This window comes from Microcaecilia unicolor, chromosome 2 (assembly GCF_901765095.1).
Source record: "Microcaecilia unicolor chromosome 2, aMicUni1.1, whole genome shotgun sequence".
NCBI classification, from domain to species: domain Eukaryota; kingdom Metazoa; phylum Chordata; class Amphibia; order Gymnophiona; family Siphonopidae; genus Microcaecilia; species Microcaecilia unicolor.
Genome location: NC_044032.1, coordinates 498,713,729 through 498,731,437, shown reverse-complemented (window position 1 = coordinate 498,731,437; position 17,709 = coordinate 498,713,729). Strand labels below are relative to the sequence as shown.

At 45.7% G+C, this 17,709-nt stretch overlaps 1 protein-coding gene across 2 annotated transcripts in view; it reads left to right on the top strand.

The window, feature by feature from the left end:
• Positions 1-17,709, top strand: part of SORCS2 (sortilin related VPS10 domain containing receptor 2) — a 1,538,136-nt gene that overhangs the window by 1,438,422 nt on the left and 82,005 nt on the right. For both annotated transcript variants that reach the window (XM_030191157.1, XM_030191158.1), the window contains 2 exons: positions 8,067-8,187; positions 9,376-9,509. In XM_030191157.1, coding sequence (XP_030047017.1) covers positions 8,067-8,187; positions 9,376-9,509 — 255 coding nt within the window. The remainder of the gene's footprint in view (positions 1-8,066; positions 8,188-9,375; positions 9,510-17,709) is intronic.

Sequence of the window (17,709 nt, the reverse complement as noted above, 5' to 3'; positions counted from 1 at the left end):
TTTTCCTGTTTCCTTGCAAGTGTATAATTAGCTACATAGGTGGTTGTTGGCTCAGCTGTTTGGGGAGGCTAAAATGGGTGGGGCCAGGCTTGAGTCCTTAACTGTCTGAAAACATACAGAATGGTCAGCAAAATAGTGGCAGATAATATCTTTTATTACATTTAGATATTAAGATACATATCAAATGCCAGAGAATAAAGTGGCAAAGAAAATTAAACAGTGTAAGCTTCAGTAGATATATATATTTATATAGGTTTCTTAGGCAATTGAATTAAAGTGGATTTTGTGTCATTAGATGATGCCTACATCTCTTTAGAAGCCTGAGCTTCATGTCCCCCCTCCTCCTCTTTCTGTCTCTCACATCCCACTTCCCCAAAGCCAGTATGCCTCTCTCTCAGGCACATATCTTCCCCTTCCCCTCCCCTGCCCCCCCCCCCACCTTATAAGATTGGGAGCTGCAAGGTCAAAAGGTTCTTCATGAACCTCAAGTTGTTCAAAACTGTCTGAGAGCTCCATGGCTGCATAGTGTGTGTGTGTGGGGGGGGGGGGGGGGTTGCTGGACATAGGGGTAGTGGAGGGAAGGAATATAGTGGACCAGAGTGCAGAGATACCAACACTCTCCAATGTTATGTCAAACTAAAATTAGTTTTGATGTCACCTCAGTAAGGGCAACACATAATTCCTCCACTGCATAACACTATACACAAACTTACAGTATGGTAAGTGTGTTTTTGCACAACAGCTCTAACTCCCAGGACTCAAAAAGCAACAACCTTATGCATGAAAGGCAGCATTGTAAATATTACACCATGCATTAAAATACATCCATGCCTGATTTAGTATCCTAATCTTTGCAACCGATTCTTTTAGCTTCTTTATAACCGTTTTCCTCATTTTATTATAGTTGCCCTTTCGAAAATTAAATACAGCTGCAGTAGATTTACATTGTGGCTTCATTCCAGATAGTAGCTCAGACTTGATCATGTTATGATCACTGTTTCCCAGGGGACCCAACATCATTACCTCTCATACTATGCCCTGCACACCACCAAGGACTAGATCAAAAATGGTTCCCCCTCTTGATTCCTGGACCAGTTGCTCCAAGAAGCAGTCGTCTATTACATCTAGAAATTTTATGTCCCTGGCACTCACTGATTTAACATTTATCCAGTCAATATTGGGATAATTGAAATCAACAACAATCCCACGATCCTACCTTATATACAACGTGTTTGAGGGCAGCAATGGCAGGCAAAGATGAAAAAAAGTGGAGAAAAAAAGACCTCAGATCACTCGGAAACTCCTTAAAGGACACGCCTTTTGTATAATGAGGGAACTGTATCAGTCATGCGTCTTCAAAAAAAACTCCACTATAACAAATTTCACACTAACACTGCCATGTACCCCAACAAACACTTGTAAAGGAGACCCAAATTTCACTTCCCAAAGCTTGGAAAGAGTACTTATCTCAATTGACAAATTCTCCAAAAATTATTATATAAGTCCAGCCTTGTGTGCAATGTACTCTTAACTTCCATGAAGTCCCGACAGGGAAGCCCTGTTTCGCTAAAATATAGCTGCTTCAGGGAAATCTTTCTTTAATTAAAGCATGTCCAAGTCCTTGACGTCTCTCCGTCTCCAAATCACTCTGGTACAAAAATGGTGGACGGCTTCTTTTTTACAACAAGATGTTTGTATACTCGGCATCTGACGTCACTCATTGATCCTCCAATCATGTGAGCCAGCAGTCAAAGAAAAGCTTTTCATTCAATCGCTACATTTAAACCCCTAGGTATGACAGTCTGTAACTCAAATATCCAGCGCTGCTCTCTTTGTCTTAAAATCCGTCTAATATCCCCTCTTCTTTCTGTTACTCTCATTTGCTCCAACCCAATGCATCTCAAATCTGAAAACTGATGTTGATATTGTATACAATGCGATACCATAGGTTCATAAGTTTTCCCCGCCTGGATACAGTGTCTGTGTTCTATTAACCGTGTTTTTAAACATCGAGATGTCTGTCCCACATAGCACAATGCACATGGACACATTATGATATATATTACATTCGCCGAAGTGCAGTTTGTTTTAGAGTGCAACAAATAAACTTTCTCAGAGTGTGGGTCCGTAAACGTTTTAGCTTCTGTCATGATATTTATTTATTTATGGTTCATTTCTACCCCACATTTTCCCACAAATGCAGGCACAATGTGGCTTACATGAATTACAAAAGAAGAGAAGTACAACACATGAATTTTACAGAAGAATAAGGAGAGAACATTCAAGCAGGGACAGTGGTGGGCCTCATTGATAGTACTCCCATGTGTAGTACAGGTTCTTAGAAAGGTGGGGGAGGGGATAAGAAGGCGCACCATAGTACATGCTGAAAGGCTGATTATTAGGGGCCATGTCCCAACAATTCAACAGTGAGTACTAGTTAGTGGGCAGGTCTAGGGCTACTCAGCTTGCTGGGTGGAGGGCCCCTGTATCTGTCATATTTAGGTGCCTTCTCCCCCCCCCCCCCCCCAACTAAGCCCATCACCAACCAGTGTCTTTTCCTGCTTTCTAGGTCTCTGTGTTCCTCTCACTTTGCCCTCCATACCACTTCCACAATCCTTCTTTCTGTACCCACCTGGCTGGGTGGCTTTCTGGCACCCTGGTCTATGAGGTACACAGTGCACCATACCTCTTAGCTCTTACAGTGTTGGATGTAGAGGTATATATCTTTGTGTTGCATGACAATGCCATTCCTAATCAGCTGTGGTTTAGAAGTGTACATGGAGGGGTATGTTCAGGAAGGCTGCAGCAGACTGCCAAGTTAGATAGTGCAACAGACACATTTCTCTATGGAGACAAGGACACAGTCTGATGGAGAGCCTGGAACCAGCAGCCAGAAGGCAGCACAAGTACATTAGGAGGAGGAGAGCAAGTCGGTAGCAGCTGAGGGCTCACAGGAGGGCACGGTGGAAGAAAAAGAGAACGTTAAGGACACCAGCCAGGAACCACTTACAGCTAATTTTATTTATTTATTTCAGCAATTGATATACCGCAAGTGATCTCTGAGGTGACTATGCGGCTTATAGTTTCTATTACAGGTACTTTGCTCTCTCCTTAATGAGCTCACAATCACAATCTAAGTTATATATTGTACCTGGGGAAGAAGAGCAGGAGCAATCAGTGATGGAACACTTCCTCCCTCCCTCCCTCCCTCCCTCCCTCCCTCCCTCCCTCCTGCAGCATTTGCAGATGGCTCAATAGAGACAGAGAAGGCTGATGAGGAGCCACAGGCGGCAGGTGCTGTGGATGATCAACAAAACTGTTGGGCTGCATTTGTAGCTGGTGGACTACCAGCAGCAGAAGCTACAGCTGCTCTGTGAGGGGCTCCAAGTCCAACAGGAATGTGGGCAGCTGCTGCAGACAATGCGAAAGGAGAGCCTGGAAGCAGCCCAGAATATCTGGCAGCAGCTTCTAGGGGTTCGGCACGATCTCCAAGATTACACAGCAACCTTGGCAAGCAAACTGCCCACACAGAAAGTGCCTGAGCCTCCAACTGAAACCAGCGAGGCCACCAGTCTTGCAGCAAAACCATCCACACCAGCCACAACTGCCACCAATGACCACACCACCCAGCCAAGCTACATAGCACCCGCCTCAGATGCAGAGCTGCAACCGCCATCCAAGCGTCCAAAAATGGGACCCACAGCACTCCAGGCCAGTGGGACAACTGTGAGGCCCAGTCCGTTGCTGGGTGCTGGGCCCAGCAGCAGATCAGCCACCCAGCCAATCAAGTGACCAGATTTCCAGAGTGCAGCAGGGGCAACAGGATGGACTGATGACTGTGAGGACAGTGGGAGCCCCACAGGGGAGGACTTGCACATACTTTCTGCTCCTGCAAGGCCCGGACCATCACCAGTAGCTCGGTGGGAGAGGTGGCTCCAAAATGGGATGGGGAAGGGAGGATTAGGTATGGCTGTGAGCCACCTAATTGCCATGCTACTGTGAAGTGTGCTGGGGAGGGGAATGGGGATACATGTGTACAGGGGGAGGGAGTGGAAGGGGGTGGGGGGTGTGCTGGGGGAGAGCGGCTTGGGGGTATGTGTGAGGAGGGGAGGGGAACTTCCTGTTACATTCATGAAACAGCCATTTCCCTTGAGGCAGAGACTGTACTATATGTGGTCCCAGGAAATTCACTGCTTTCCTCCCTACCCTCAGGCTCAGATGTAAAATCTGAGGCCCTGATATTCAAAAAGGTTTAACCAGGTTGGAGAGGCTCCTGCCTGGTTAAACCCTGCTAAGCTGGCTGGCCGCTGATATTTGGCAGCAATTAACCAGCTAGTGCCACGGAATATCTCTGCTAACCAGCCATTCCCTGACTGGCTAGGTTAGGGGTGGTTTGGGGGCAGAGTTGAGGCAAAGCCACAACTTAGCCGGTTAGAAGTGATATTTAGTAAAATGCTGGTCTAACTTTATGCGCTGAGTTAACTGGACACCAGTCAACTTCTGGGGTACATATCATATAAGTACATAAGTGTTTCCATACTGGGACAGACCGAAGGTCCATCAAGCCCAGTATCCTGTTTCCAAAGTGGCCAATCCAGGTCACAAGTACCTGGCAAGATACCAAAACAGTACAATACATTTTATGCTTATCTCAGAAATATGCAGTGGATTTTCCCCAAGTCCATTTTATTTATTTATTTAAAATGTTCTATTTCACCTAAAAACTAACCCCTCAATATTCATCCAGCAGCATTCAGCGTTTTTTAAAATGCTGATCATCACTGGCTAAATTATGCCTCATTATTCAGAGCCAGGCCATGTCCAGGCCCCGGTCCCGGCACTGAATATCAGGGTATAATTTTGGGCGGGCTGGCTGCTAGAGCTTATGCAGGCCTGGCTGATATTTAACCAAGCCCGCATAAGACCTCCTGCAGCAGCATTGAATATCCAGGGTTAGTGTAACCCATGGCTGTGAGCAGTTTACAAACCACTTACTGCTGCAGGCTGAATATTACCCCGCAATTGTCTTTCCCTAGCCTCTATTACAAATAAGTGTCTGAGCTGAAATCCTGTTTCCTGGGCTTTTGATTTATATGGATAGGGTCTCACATGCCTGTCTCCTGGGCAGCGCTAACATGACAGAGAGAACCCAGTGTGTGTGCTTCTTTTCCTTATCACAGTGTGAAGGAAGAACCTCAGGGGAGATGTGTCATGAATGAAGAGCATCATGAGAGAGTATGGTATGGAACAGGAATTTTACTTGTGTAGTGGAGTTTGAAGTGGATTTGGGACTTTGTTGGGGAGTGTATAAGAGTCACAGCTGTATTACAGAGGGTGGGAGTAGTGGGATTAGGGTAGAGAAACAATGGACCTTCATCTAGTCGTATCCTGATATGACCCTGCCAGTGGCGTACCAAGGGGGGGGGGGCAATGGGGGCGGTCTGCCCCGGGTGCACGCCGCTAGGGGGTGCCGCGGCACGTGCCTGTGGGCTCCAAGTTCGCTACGCTAACTTCGCTGGTTCGCTGCAGCTCCCTCCCTCTGCCACGGAACAGGTTACTTCCTGTTCCGGGGCAGAGCGAGCTGCAGCGAACCAGCGAAGTTAGCGAAGTGAACTCGGAGCCCACAGGCGCGCACTGTGGCCCCCCCCCCCAGCAGCGTGCACCCGGGGGGTGTCATTTCGCCGGGGGATGTCATTTCACGGGGGGGGAGCGCTACACCCGGGGGGGGCGCATCGGCGATCCGCCCCGGGTGTCATCGAGGGTAGGAACGCCACTGGACCCTGCCATACCACTACTGCAATTCCTATATCGGCTACCAATAAGAGCGAGAGTGATTTCGTATACCAGGTTTTCTGTGGCACTGCATCCAGCTATATGATGTCACTAATAGAGTTACCACTACCAAATCTCAAGGAGAGACCACCTAATTGTCCATTTCCCCAGTTGTAAAGGGGTAGTTTATAAATCGGCCCATACCGCCGGCTTTCCATATAGTATGGCCAAATGGTGGAATGCATTGCTCAAAGACATATGACACGACACCACCTATGAAAACTTTCATTAAAAACTGAAAACATTTTTATACAAGAAATTTTTATTCATAGATGTGATTTACATCAGAGCTGCAAGGCATACCCGATAATCAACACCCTGGATCTATTCATTGCCTAATGGACTTCGTACTTCTAGCGGTTTACCCTCCACTTGATATCCATAATCCTCCCCTTTACTTGTAACCACAACTGTGTAGCTCTCTGCAGGGCCGTGCCAACACGGTAAGCGAGGTAAGCATGGCAGGGGGGCGCTTCCCTCTGGGGGGCGCCGCCGCACCATGCTCACCTCGCTCGCCCTCCCCCAACATCCCTTTTCTTTTTTTTTCCTTTTTAAATGTACCTCCGTAGCGGTTCCGGCAGCGCAGCGTCAGTAAAGGAGGCAGCGCTCCCGACGTCGCTAGCCTTCCCTTCGCTGTGTTCCGCCTTCTTCTGACATCAAGGAAATTACATCAGAAGAAGGCGGAACACAGCGAAGGGAAGGCTAGCGACGTCGGGAGCACCGCCTCCTTCACTGACGCTGCCGGAACCGCTACGGAGGTAAATTTAAAAAGAAAAAAGAAAGAAAAGGGATGTTGGGGGGAGAGAAGAGGGCGGGCAGTTGAACAATGGGAGCGGGAGGGCAGGGGAGAGACGAGAGCATGGATGCGAGGGGGGGTCATGGAAGGGAGAGAGGGGAATTGCTGGAAAAGGATGAATGGAGGGGGCAGGGGACAGAGGAGCATGGATGGGCATGGATTGGGAGGGCAGGGCTCAGGGAGAGAGGGGAATTGCTGGAAAGGGATGAATGGAGGGGGCAGGGGACAGAGGAGCATGGATGGGCATGGATTGGGAGGGCAGGGCTCAGGGAGAGAGGGGAATTGCTGGAAAAGGATGAATGGAGGGGGCAGGGGACAGAGGAGCATGGATGGGCATGGATTGGGAGGGCAGGGCTCAGGGAGAGAGGAGAAAGGAGAAATTGCTGGACATAGAGGGGAGGGAAGAAAGATGAAGGAGATGAAATGAGGGAAAAGGAAGAGAGGAGAAAAACTGCACATGGATGAAGAAAATAGGCAGAAGCTGAGGACCAGAAATGAAGAAGAAAGGAGGAAAGGAAAGAAATAAATGGAAAGGAAGCCCTGGAAACTGAGTTAAGAGGACAGATAGCAGCAGAATCAGATACTGGGCCAGCATGATCAGAAAAAGAAAGTCACCAGACAACAAAGGTAGAAAAAAATAATTTTATTTTCATTTTAGTGTTTGGAATATGTCCACTTTGAGAATTTACATCTGCTATCTTATTTTGCAATGTATAGCAATCTGTTTCTAAGAATATTGCTGACAATTCCTGTCAGTGTGGCAAGTGGTGAGCAATCATTTTCACGGGGGGGGGGGGGGCGCCGCCGCCGCCAACTGATAGTCTGCGGGGGGGGGGGGGCGCCAACTGATAGTCTGCAGGGGGGCGCCAGAGACCCTAGGCACAGCCCTGGCTCTCTGCCTTATTATGCATCCTTGATCTGTATTTGTATATCTGCTGTATTTTATGTAAGCCAGATAGAACTGAGTACTCAACTCAGATGACTGTGGGGTACAAATCCAGTAAACTGAAACTAGTGGTAAACTGGGGAAAAACAGCACTAAGGGCGTGGGGTGTTTAGAAGGAGCAGTGTCACAAAAGACACAGAGCAATGTCATCATCATCAATAGAGACAGAACAGTGAAGAATATCTTCACCTAAAGTGATCAATAGGTGAAGTGTGTTGGACTAATGTCACAAGAGAAAGGGAGGAGGTGGGTGTCAAAGAGAAGGGTGGGTATGGACTGGTCCTGTTTTGAAAAGCTTTACTTCTGTCCCACATTTTGATTGTGGTCAGGTACAAGAGTGAAATGTTAGTAAGATTTTCAGGAGGCACTTTTTCTCACTAAGTTTCTTGTTTTACTTTAATTACAATATATTCCAGAGAAGATGTATATATATATAAATGCATGACTGCTTAGACTTTTTTATATAAATATATATTATCTTTTTTTCTACAGAATCTTTGGCCATATCAGTTTCCGTTCAGACTGGGAACTAGTGAAAGTAGATTTCAGGCCAACTTTTTCCAGGGAATGCACTGAAGATGACTATGACTCTTGGAACCTCACCACCTTACAGGTACTGAACAGATAAACATCTTGATTTCAGTTACTGCTTTTGACAGACCTAGAATCAGAGACTGCTTCATGGAAATTGTTCACTGCTTTACTAGAGATGGAATCACAATAATTTAATTTAATATACTGATGTATAATCCGCCACATTCAGTAACAGAAAAAAAACTGTACAGAGTAGATTACATATTCTTAGGCCATTGATCAGAAGCAAATGCAGGCACTAGACGCTGTTAGCGCCATACTCGCGCCTCCGTTTGCTACCGCCCCATGATCAGAGCCCCTGAGCGTGTGAAACAACAAGCTTGCAGACTCTGAATGCAATTAGCATGCAAATGCATGCAAAACAGGGCTGTTAGCATATTCCTCCTCAATGATCAGTGAGCAGCACACCAAACATTGGCACGCTGTCCGCGGCAATTCCTACAGCAGCTTGGAGCTGGCATTAGGGTTTGCAGACCATTGGGGAGGAATAGTGAGCCCTGTCCCATCATGCATTTGCATATTAGAAGCCCCCCCCCATTCCCCCCCAATGCAGCCCCCCCCCCTGCAGGAGCAGGAACCCCAACCCCCCACCCCGAGCCAGGCCTGCCTCCATGGAAACAGGAAGTAACATCAGAGAGGCGGGCCACAGTAGAGAGAAGGGGTCGGGACCGGTGGCAGGGCAGCCTCTGGGAATCGCTGCCTTTGGAAAAATAAGAAAGAAAAGGTAAATTGATAGAATGGGGCTGAGGAAGGAAGGGGAGAGATGGCAGACCGTGGTGGGGAGTGGCAGTGGCAGTGACAGCTCATTCCTCGCCTCGAGGGGAGGGGGAAGCAGCGGTGGTGGCTCATTCCTCGTCTCAGGCGGCAGATTATCTTGTGTTCCCCGTTCTTGTGCAGCATGGCTAGTCCTGACAGCCTGGGTAGCAGAAGACCTGACCTAAGAGTCAAATCCAGGTTCTAAATATGATAGTAGACTGCAGTGCCACTAAGCCCCCTGGCTGGCCTCTTGAACCATACTGTTGCTCTATCATGCCGCAAAGCTAGATTTTTATGTATCTATTCATATTAGGTGGCAGCTCCAGAAAACAAATAGCAAAAATGTCATATTCTTGAATATGGTTTTCCAATCCTGTGAAAGTAAATATGATATGAATGACATCTTGCCACCTTTTGTATACAGTATTTACTATCTGGTTTTAATATTTAGGGGGAGCACTGCATCATGGGACAGCAGAGAAGTTTCCGGAAGAGGAAGATTTCATCATGGTGTGTCAAAGGCAGGAGCTTCACATCGGCACTCACTTCCAAAATCTGTTGGTGTACAAACTCTGATTTCATGTGGTAAGCCTTTCTGTAAATGACCTCATTGTAGTTCTCTCCTAACTCTTGTACTTTTCTAGAGGTTGAGATTTTCAGAAAGCATGATACCATTTGTAGAGTGAAAATCATTGCATCATTTAATATTTTTTTTTGTTATAGTTGTACCCCGCGCTTTTCCCACTCATGGTAGGCTCAATGCTGCTTACATGGGGCAATGGAAGGTTAAGTGACTTGCCCAGAGTCACAAGGAGCTGCCTGTGCCTTAAGTGGGAATCAAATTCAGTTCCTCAGTTCCCTAGGACCAAAGTCCACCACCCTAACCACTAGGCCACTCCTCCACTCCAATATTGGTAAATGATCTGTGAAACTTCAGAATAGATAACATGTGCAAGGGGTTAAACTGTAAAAACCATAAATTTTAAAGGGCTTAATCATTCCATGTTGGATATATATTCCATTCACTGAGTTTAAATGTGAGTCAGCTTTCCCTACCCCACCTGAGGAAAGAAAATTTGGTTTCAGTGGGAATCGGATTAGTTTAATCAGCAGCTCGTTCTCTGCTTTCAACAGCTGTATTTTCAGTGAAATCATTTTTCTATTTAGAATTTCACAGCTTGGCAGAGGAGGGAAAGCTGCTATTATAGCCCTCGATAGTTACGCACCTCTGCAGTTCACATACAGTGTAATTGTACCACAGAAATGTTTGTTGTTTGAAGCAGTTAATGTAATTTACTAGTAGATCATAAGATGATTGTGAGGATTTGTTTTTCCTCTAGTTAAGTGTAGCAGTGGATGGTGAGAATACTTTTGATGTGTGGAGGGTACTTTTAAAAACCATTTTCACATGCAAAAGCTGATTACACGTGTAAATGGACTGTTCAAAAATATAACCAACACTACATGCCATTGACATGATAGTGCCAACTTTACTGGTAGGAGTGTACAGGGATGCAATTTGGGCAGATCATGGATGTTCATAAATATGCGCATAGATCAGAGATTTTCAACCCAGTCCTTGAGGCATAACCAGCCAGTCGGGGTTTTCAGGATATCCCAGATATTTTGATGGGCTCAGACAGAGTTTGTTGTTTGTCCATGCTGAGTTGCGATTAGGCAGGTAGTTTACTCAAAGCTGTGGGTATCTGTTCAATGAGTATCAGTAGTTGCACATCATCAACATAGATGTAGAATTTTGTGTCTGTCGACTGAAGCAGCTCAGGCAGAGGCTTGAGATAGATATTAAATAAAATGAGAGACAGTATGGATCCCTGTGGCACCCCACAGTTCAGTGCCCAAGGTAATGATGTGCTGTTGCTGAACAGAACTGATTGTTGACTATCTGATAAATAGGATTTGAACCATGTAAGTACTGTGCCACTGATACCTGCTTCTGCCAGTCTTGTAAGCATGATATTATGATCCACAGTGTCGAAGGCTGCTGAGAAATCCATCAACGCTAGTATTGAGGCAGATCTCCTGTCACGGTTTCTGTGCAGATCATCAAGAAGGGACACAAAAACTGTCTCTGTTCAGTACCCAGGTCTGAAGCCAGATTGACATGGGTCTAGCCAATTACTTTCAATTAGCCAGTCATTGAATTGAATGCAGACTATCTGTTATATCAGTTTTGCCAGGAAAGGAATGTTAGAGACAGGTCAGTTGTTTTCGAGCTAGTCTTGGTCGTGAGCTCTTTTTCAGTAGGGGGCACACCACAGCTCTTTTTAGTGTTGTTGGCAGCTGCCCTTCCCCAAGAGAGGTGTTAACAATTTTAGTGGCCCTTTCAGTGAGGCCTGTGCTCACTTGTTGTCTGTCTTTCCTGGGCAGGGATCAAAAGGGCAGGTTGTAGGCCGTAGGCCTGTCAGGATTTTATCAAGAGCTTCCTTTGTGACCTGGTTGAATGAGTCCTAGATGGCTGTATGTGATAGGGAAGAGGGAATGTTCTCTTCATTAGCTGGTGGGAGTTTTGATGGGACTCTCTGTAGGTCCTGATGGAGACCTTTAATTTTGTTGGAAAAGTATGTGGCAAACTAATTGCTGGTTAGTTGTGACTGGGAAGGCTTGTTCTGTTGTGGGGTTTGCAGTAGGCTGTTTACTGTTTTAAATAGTTGCTTGGTTGAATATGCAACTTGTTCTATGTGTTGAGGGAATATTGTTTTTTGGCTGTTGTTAAAGCCTGGTGATTCATTTGCCATGTGTTTCTTACAGTTGAGCCTGTCTTCATCTAGGTGAGATTTTCACCATTTTCTTTCAGGTTGGCGTCCTTGACATTTAAGGACCTGTAGCTCTGGGGAACCATGGGAAACGTTTGTTTATAGAGCATAAGACCTTTAGAGGGGCCATTTTATCTAATGCCATTGGTAAGCATTCATTTAGATATAAACCTGTTCTGATACTGTTATCATCTTTTCGTCCACATAGGGGTAGGACAAGGGCTCCAGAAAGTTTCCAGCAGTCTGATTTCTTATGTCTCAGATTTTCTTCCAAACTTTGATTGGGCCCATCTGTTTTATTTAGTCCTTAATAGAAAATTTGATTAGAAGATCAGTCCATAATAGAGGTGTTATCTTGATGCCGCCACCCTTGTGTTCAAAGTTGTTGACTCCTTTGCAGAACACCAAGTCTAGCATATGGCCCTTTTCATGGGTTGGAGACTTGATCACCTGAATGAATCCTACAGCTGCCATCATATCAAGGAAGACAGCAATAGTGGTGTCTGGAGTGTCAATGTGTCAGTTAAAGTCTCCCATGATCACTAACCTAGGGTAGCTCAGGGTTACCTTAGTCACCAGATTCAGCAGTTCTTTCACAGATGATGCATTGTTGCAAGGTGCTCTGTAGACCACGAGCAGCCACATTGGTTCCTTATCCGCCAACTGGATTAGGAGATGTGGAGGGGCATTTTCGAAAGAAACGTCCAAGTTGTGATTTGGACATCTTTGCAAAACGTCCAAATCCAGAGGCGGGGAAACCCGTATTTTCGAAAAAAAGATGGTTGTCCATCTTTCGTTTCGAAAATACCATCAGAGACGTCCAAATCCTTAAATTTGGACGTCCCTAGATATGGACGTCTTTGACTTTCGGCGATTTTCGAAACCAAAGCTGTCCGTGTCAAAAACGTCCAAATGCAAGCCATTTGGTCATGGGAGGAGCCAGCATGTGTAGTGCACTGGTCCCCCTGACATGCCAGAACACCAACCGGGCACCCTAGGGGGCACAGCAGTGGACTTCATAAAATGCTTCCAGGAACATAGCTCCCTTACCATGTGTGCTGAGCCCCCCAAAACTCACTGCCTACAACTTTACACCACTACCATAGCCCTTACGAGTGAAGGGGGGCACCTATATATGGGTACAGTGGGATTGTGATGGGTTTTGGAGAGCTCTCTGTTTCCTCCACAACTGTAACAGGTAGGGGGGGGTAAGGGCCTGGGTCCGCCTGTCTGAAGTGCACTGCAGTACCTACTAAAACTGCTCCAGGGACCTGCATGTGCTGTCATAGACCTGAGTATGACATCTGAGGCTGGCATAGAGGCTGGCACGAAATATTTTTAAAGATGTTTTTTGAGGGTGGGAGGGGGTTAGTGACCACTGGGGGAGTAACGGGAGTTCATCCCCGATTCCCTCCGGTGGTCATCTGGTCATTTCGGGCAACCTTTTGTGCCTTATTCGTTAAAAAAACACATCCGGGTGAAAACGTCCAAGTTTTACTTTAGGACATCCTTGCTTTTTTTGATTATGGCTCAAAGATGTCCAAGTCTCAGGCATGCCCAAGTCCCGCCTTCACCACGCCTCTGACATGCCCCCTTGAAATTTGGACGTCCTTGCGACGGACTGCAGTTGGAAACATCCAAAATCAGGTTTTGATTATACCGATTTGGAGGTCTCTGGGAGAAAGATGTCCATCTTCTGATTTATGTAGAACGATGGATGTCCTTCTCTTTCGAAAATGAGCCCGATTCTGACTCAGACAGATGGGGGATGGAGACTCTGCACAATTTGATTGTCTCTCAAATCAGGACAGCTACTCCTCCACCCAGCTTCCTTTGTCTTGGTTAGTGAATCCTGTGGGGCATAGTTCAGCCAATGGTACTGCTCCATTTTCATCCAGTCAAGTTTCAGTTATTCCAAAGATGTCTAAGTAGTATTCACTGATGACATCTTAGACCAAGTAGCCTGTTATTACCTTCTAAAGGCTGTATTTAGCAAAGAACGCAATGAAAAGAATTAATTATAAGATAGGAAAAGTTAATGAGCAGTACACATTTCAACAGATGAAATTTTCCAAAAGTATTTTACAGAGAAGGGCTGTGAACACTGCAAGGAAAGAAACCTCAGCATACAAATAACCAAATATCAAAAACAACTTCTTGCACAGAAATGGAAAATATTCAGTGTCCCATACATATGAGAAGAAACACATCACCAGTATCTGAATCAGATCTGGTTTGCTGGAAATCCTTAATTGAATCGTGAAGCTCTACCCTTTTCTTTGTCAGATACTTCATCTTGGGTGCTGATGTAATGTGAATCAGAAATACGAAAGTCTTGTGGTTGCTGAACATTGAGTCTGTAATCTCAGAGTCTGTTTGGCAAACTTAGATGTGTTTAAGCTCTGTAGTGTCACTTCTGGAAGTAAGATTCAAAGAAAATAGAGATGTAGAAAGCAGTGCTCCAGATGGGTTTAAAATAACTGCTTTCTGACAGAATAAGTAGCAAAGATATTTCACAAACTCTGCCATTTCATCTTTGTTGCTGTCATATTCAGACACTGACTTAGTATTTGTTGATCCTACAATTCAAAAAAAAAAATCTTGGCTTCCCACGGGAAATATTTCTAAGATAAATGCCTGAGTGCAAAGAGTACTTTATAAGAATACTAGCACAAGCCCTGACAAATCTTCTTAGGATCTAAGAGCCACATGTACAAATGATTCTAATATTTTTTTTGTGCACACCCCAGCAGCTTCAGCCTCTGGCCATCTCCTCCTCCCCCCCCCCCCCCCCCAATAACCTAGTCCCCTCCTTCTTGCCCCAGCATTAGACCAATCTCCACAACCCAGCCCTTTTCTCCCCTGCCTTGTCAGCCCCCAGCCTCTGCTTCAACCTCTTGCCCCCAGCCCCCTTCTCCCAGGCACAGCATTAGACTTCTTCTTGTACCCCCATCCATTAGCATCTGCCGTTTCTCCAATTCCAAGCCCCATATTAGCTCATAGTCCCCTTTTCCTAGCCCCTGTATCAAATTCTTCTCCCAGCCCTAGCCTTGGTTCTCTTCTCCCACCCACACCATCTGCCAATGTAAACCTTCTCCTGCCATTCCCAGCCTTGAGTCAGCCATCAGCCCCTTTCTTCCATCCACATCCTGTAACATTTGCCTCATTCTCCTATCTGTATCCTTTATTATCTGCCACCTTCTCCCATCCTGTGTCAGCTCCCTTCTCTCATTCATATCCCTTAGCATCTACCCTTTCTCCCATCTCCAGCCCTGTGTTAGCTCGTGGCCCCTTCTCCTAGCCCCATCATGTCTCCCAGCCCTAGCCTCATCCTCCTTCTTCCACCCTTACCATCTGCTAGTGAACCTCCTCCCATCCCTAGCCCCTTTGTCAGTCCCCTTCCCCCACTCCATCCCTTAGCATCTGCCCCTTTTCCCAGCTGTAGCAACAGACTCTGCTGCCAGCCCTATTCCCAACATCAGAACCCATCTCCTACCTGCCTGGCACCTCTAAATCTTCTGCAGTGTGGCGGGAGCTTAAGTTTTCAGTGTCACCATTCTGCCTGTCCTTGACTGGCTCTGTCTGGTGGCATCATACAGAAATTGAAAGCAGCAACCCTCCCCCCCCCCCCCCCCCCCCCCCCGTCCCCAATTAGGATGCCTATGCACATCATTCTTTGTGTGGTCTTGATGTTGCTAAACTGCTGTCCATCTGCTCTAAGCTCTAGGCATCACTTTGGCAACCTAAGCTCTAGGCATCACTTTGGCAACCTAGTCCCTGGAGTTTGTCAAGCCCTGCTCTAGCATCTTTGGTAGCCACAACTTGTTGAGATGTTGAAATCATAGGATTTAAGTTACCCTTTCAAGGAGTTCAATTCAAGGTATGAAACGTGGCACTAAGCATGAACCATCTGGGAATATCTGGTGACTAGTGGACTTTTAATATTTACCTGCAAACCTCTGTAAAAGCTGAAAGTACTGTCAGCAGAGGATATATGATATATATTGAGGCTGATATTGAGCCTGCGGTGGTCAGCGTTTGCAAAAGTTCTGACCACTATGGACAGAAAATGACCTGGATATTCAATGCTGGGCCTAATTCAAGAACTAGCATTGAGTATCTGGGTCTTCAGTGTCTGCCAAAAGATATCTGGGTGTAGTCAATATTCAGACTGGTGCCCAGATAAAGTTAGGACAGCCTTTATCTGGGTACTAACCCGATTAGCGGACTGAAAATCACCGGTAGCCATGTAACTCCTGGCTCCTCCCTGACTCTGCCCCCAGATTGACCCACCACTAACTGGATAGCATTTTTTTTAAGTTCACACATCTTTATTAACTTTTTCAAAAAATAACAATATTAAAACACAGAATATACAAGCTGAATGCAGGCTAGCGAAGATCCTCCAACCCCCCAGGAGAAAAGGAACTAGAACTTATACAGAATGAGACAAATAATCTCGTAAGGTAGACCATCGTTCAAGAAATCTTCTAACACATCCAGAACATTCTGCAATAGTAGCTTCATACTTGTAGACCAGAAGTATTCATTGAGATTTCCAGCCTGTTTCCAATTTTTAAGAATGAGTTGGAGAGCAGTAGCAATCATAAAAAGATCTATCCTTCTCTAATATGTGAAATGAATTGAAATAATCTTGTCTTGGGATCACAAGGGATGAGCAGAGAGTACAGTGTTTCAGATTTGCATATTTACATTTTCTTCTTTAATAGTGTAGGGTCCCCCCAGGTGGAAATCATTCAAGGTTATTATCTGGGGCTACACAGACAATAAGATGGTGATGCAATGGTGTATCGGGGGAAGAATTCTCTTCAGGGCCCTCATTCATCTCTTTTGTTACCTGGATTCTGTGCCTGGATTTTCTTGGTAGCGGTGCTCCCTGAAATAAGTCCACTTCACACACAATCGGGTAATTGGAAGTCCAAACTTAATAGCATCCCAGTGGAAGTCAAAATTCGGGAAAAACAGTAATCGAAAGGAAAAGATAGTTATCCTTTTCTATTCCTCTCCTTAACCTGTCACTATCACCTAGCCTCTCTTCCCATTATAGTTCCTTTCTGCCACCTCCAGCTTTTCACAGCTGCAATCTGTCTCCCAGCCAATAACCCCTTTCAAACCCCTTCACCTCTTCTTTGCTCCACTATTCCTCTCCTAGTGCTTCTCTATCTTTTTTTTATCTTAACCTCTAAACATATTACTGTGACAACTCATAAAAAAATTGTCATGCCAAAATGTTATGTGACTTAGTCTGATTTCCTTCTCTCAGGGGCCCTTTTACTAAGCCGTGTAGGCGCCTATGTGCACCCAACACGCGTCAATTTGGAGTTACCACCTGGCTACCACGTGGCCCGTGTATTTTTTATGCACGTCCGCTATGCGCACAAGAAAATAAATATATTTTATTTTCTGGCGCTGCGAAAATCAGGTGGTAACTCCGACTTGATGCACTTAGGCAATTACCGCACAGTTAACGCGAGAGGCCTTACCGCTAAGTCAATGGCTGGCAGTAAGGTCTCAGACCCAAAATGGACGCGCACTAATTTTTATTTTGCCGCACATCTATTTCTGGCAAAATTTTTAAAAAGGCCTTTTTTACAGGTGCACTGAAAAATGGATCTGCTCACATCCACAACATGCGTCTATACTACCGCAGCCCATTTTTCAGCGCACCTTAGTAAAAGGACCCCTTAGTGTCTATCTCTTGTTCTTCCCCTCCTCATTGGTAGGTGCAAGCAGGAAGTGCCTCTATCTTTAGTTACAGCAGCTCCTTCCTCCCCCCGAAGTCCATCAGTCAAACACAGTCAGCCAATGGGTTGTAAAACATCTTTCTCTCTTCCTCCTGTACTCATTGATCAGACATTTTAGCCAATAGGATACAGGGAGAGGTGGGACCAGTAACTGGGATGCAGAAATGTTTCCTGCCTGTCTGCCTTTGCTGCTCTGCGGCATGGAGATTTCTGCTTCAAATTTAATAACACATATCATAAAAATAT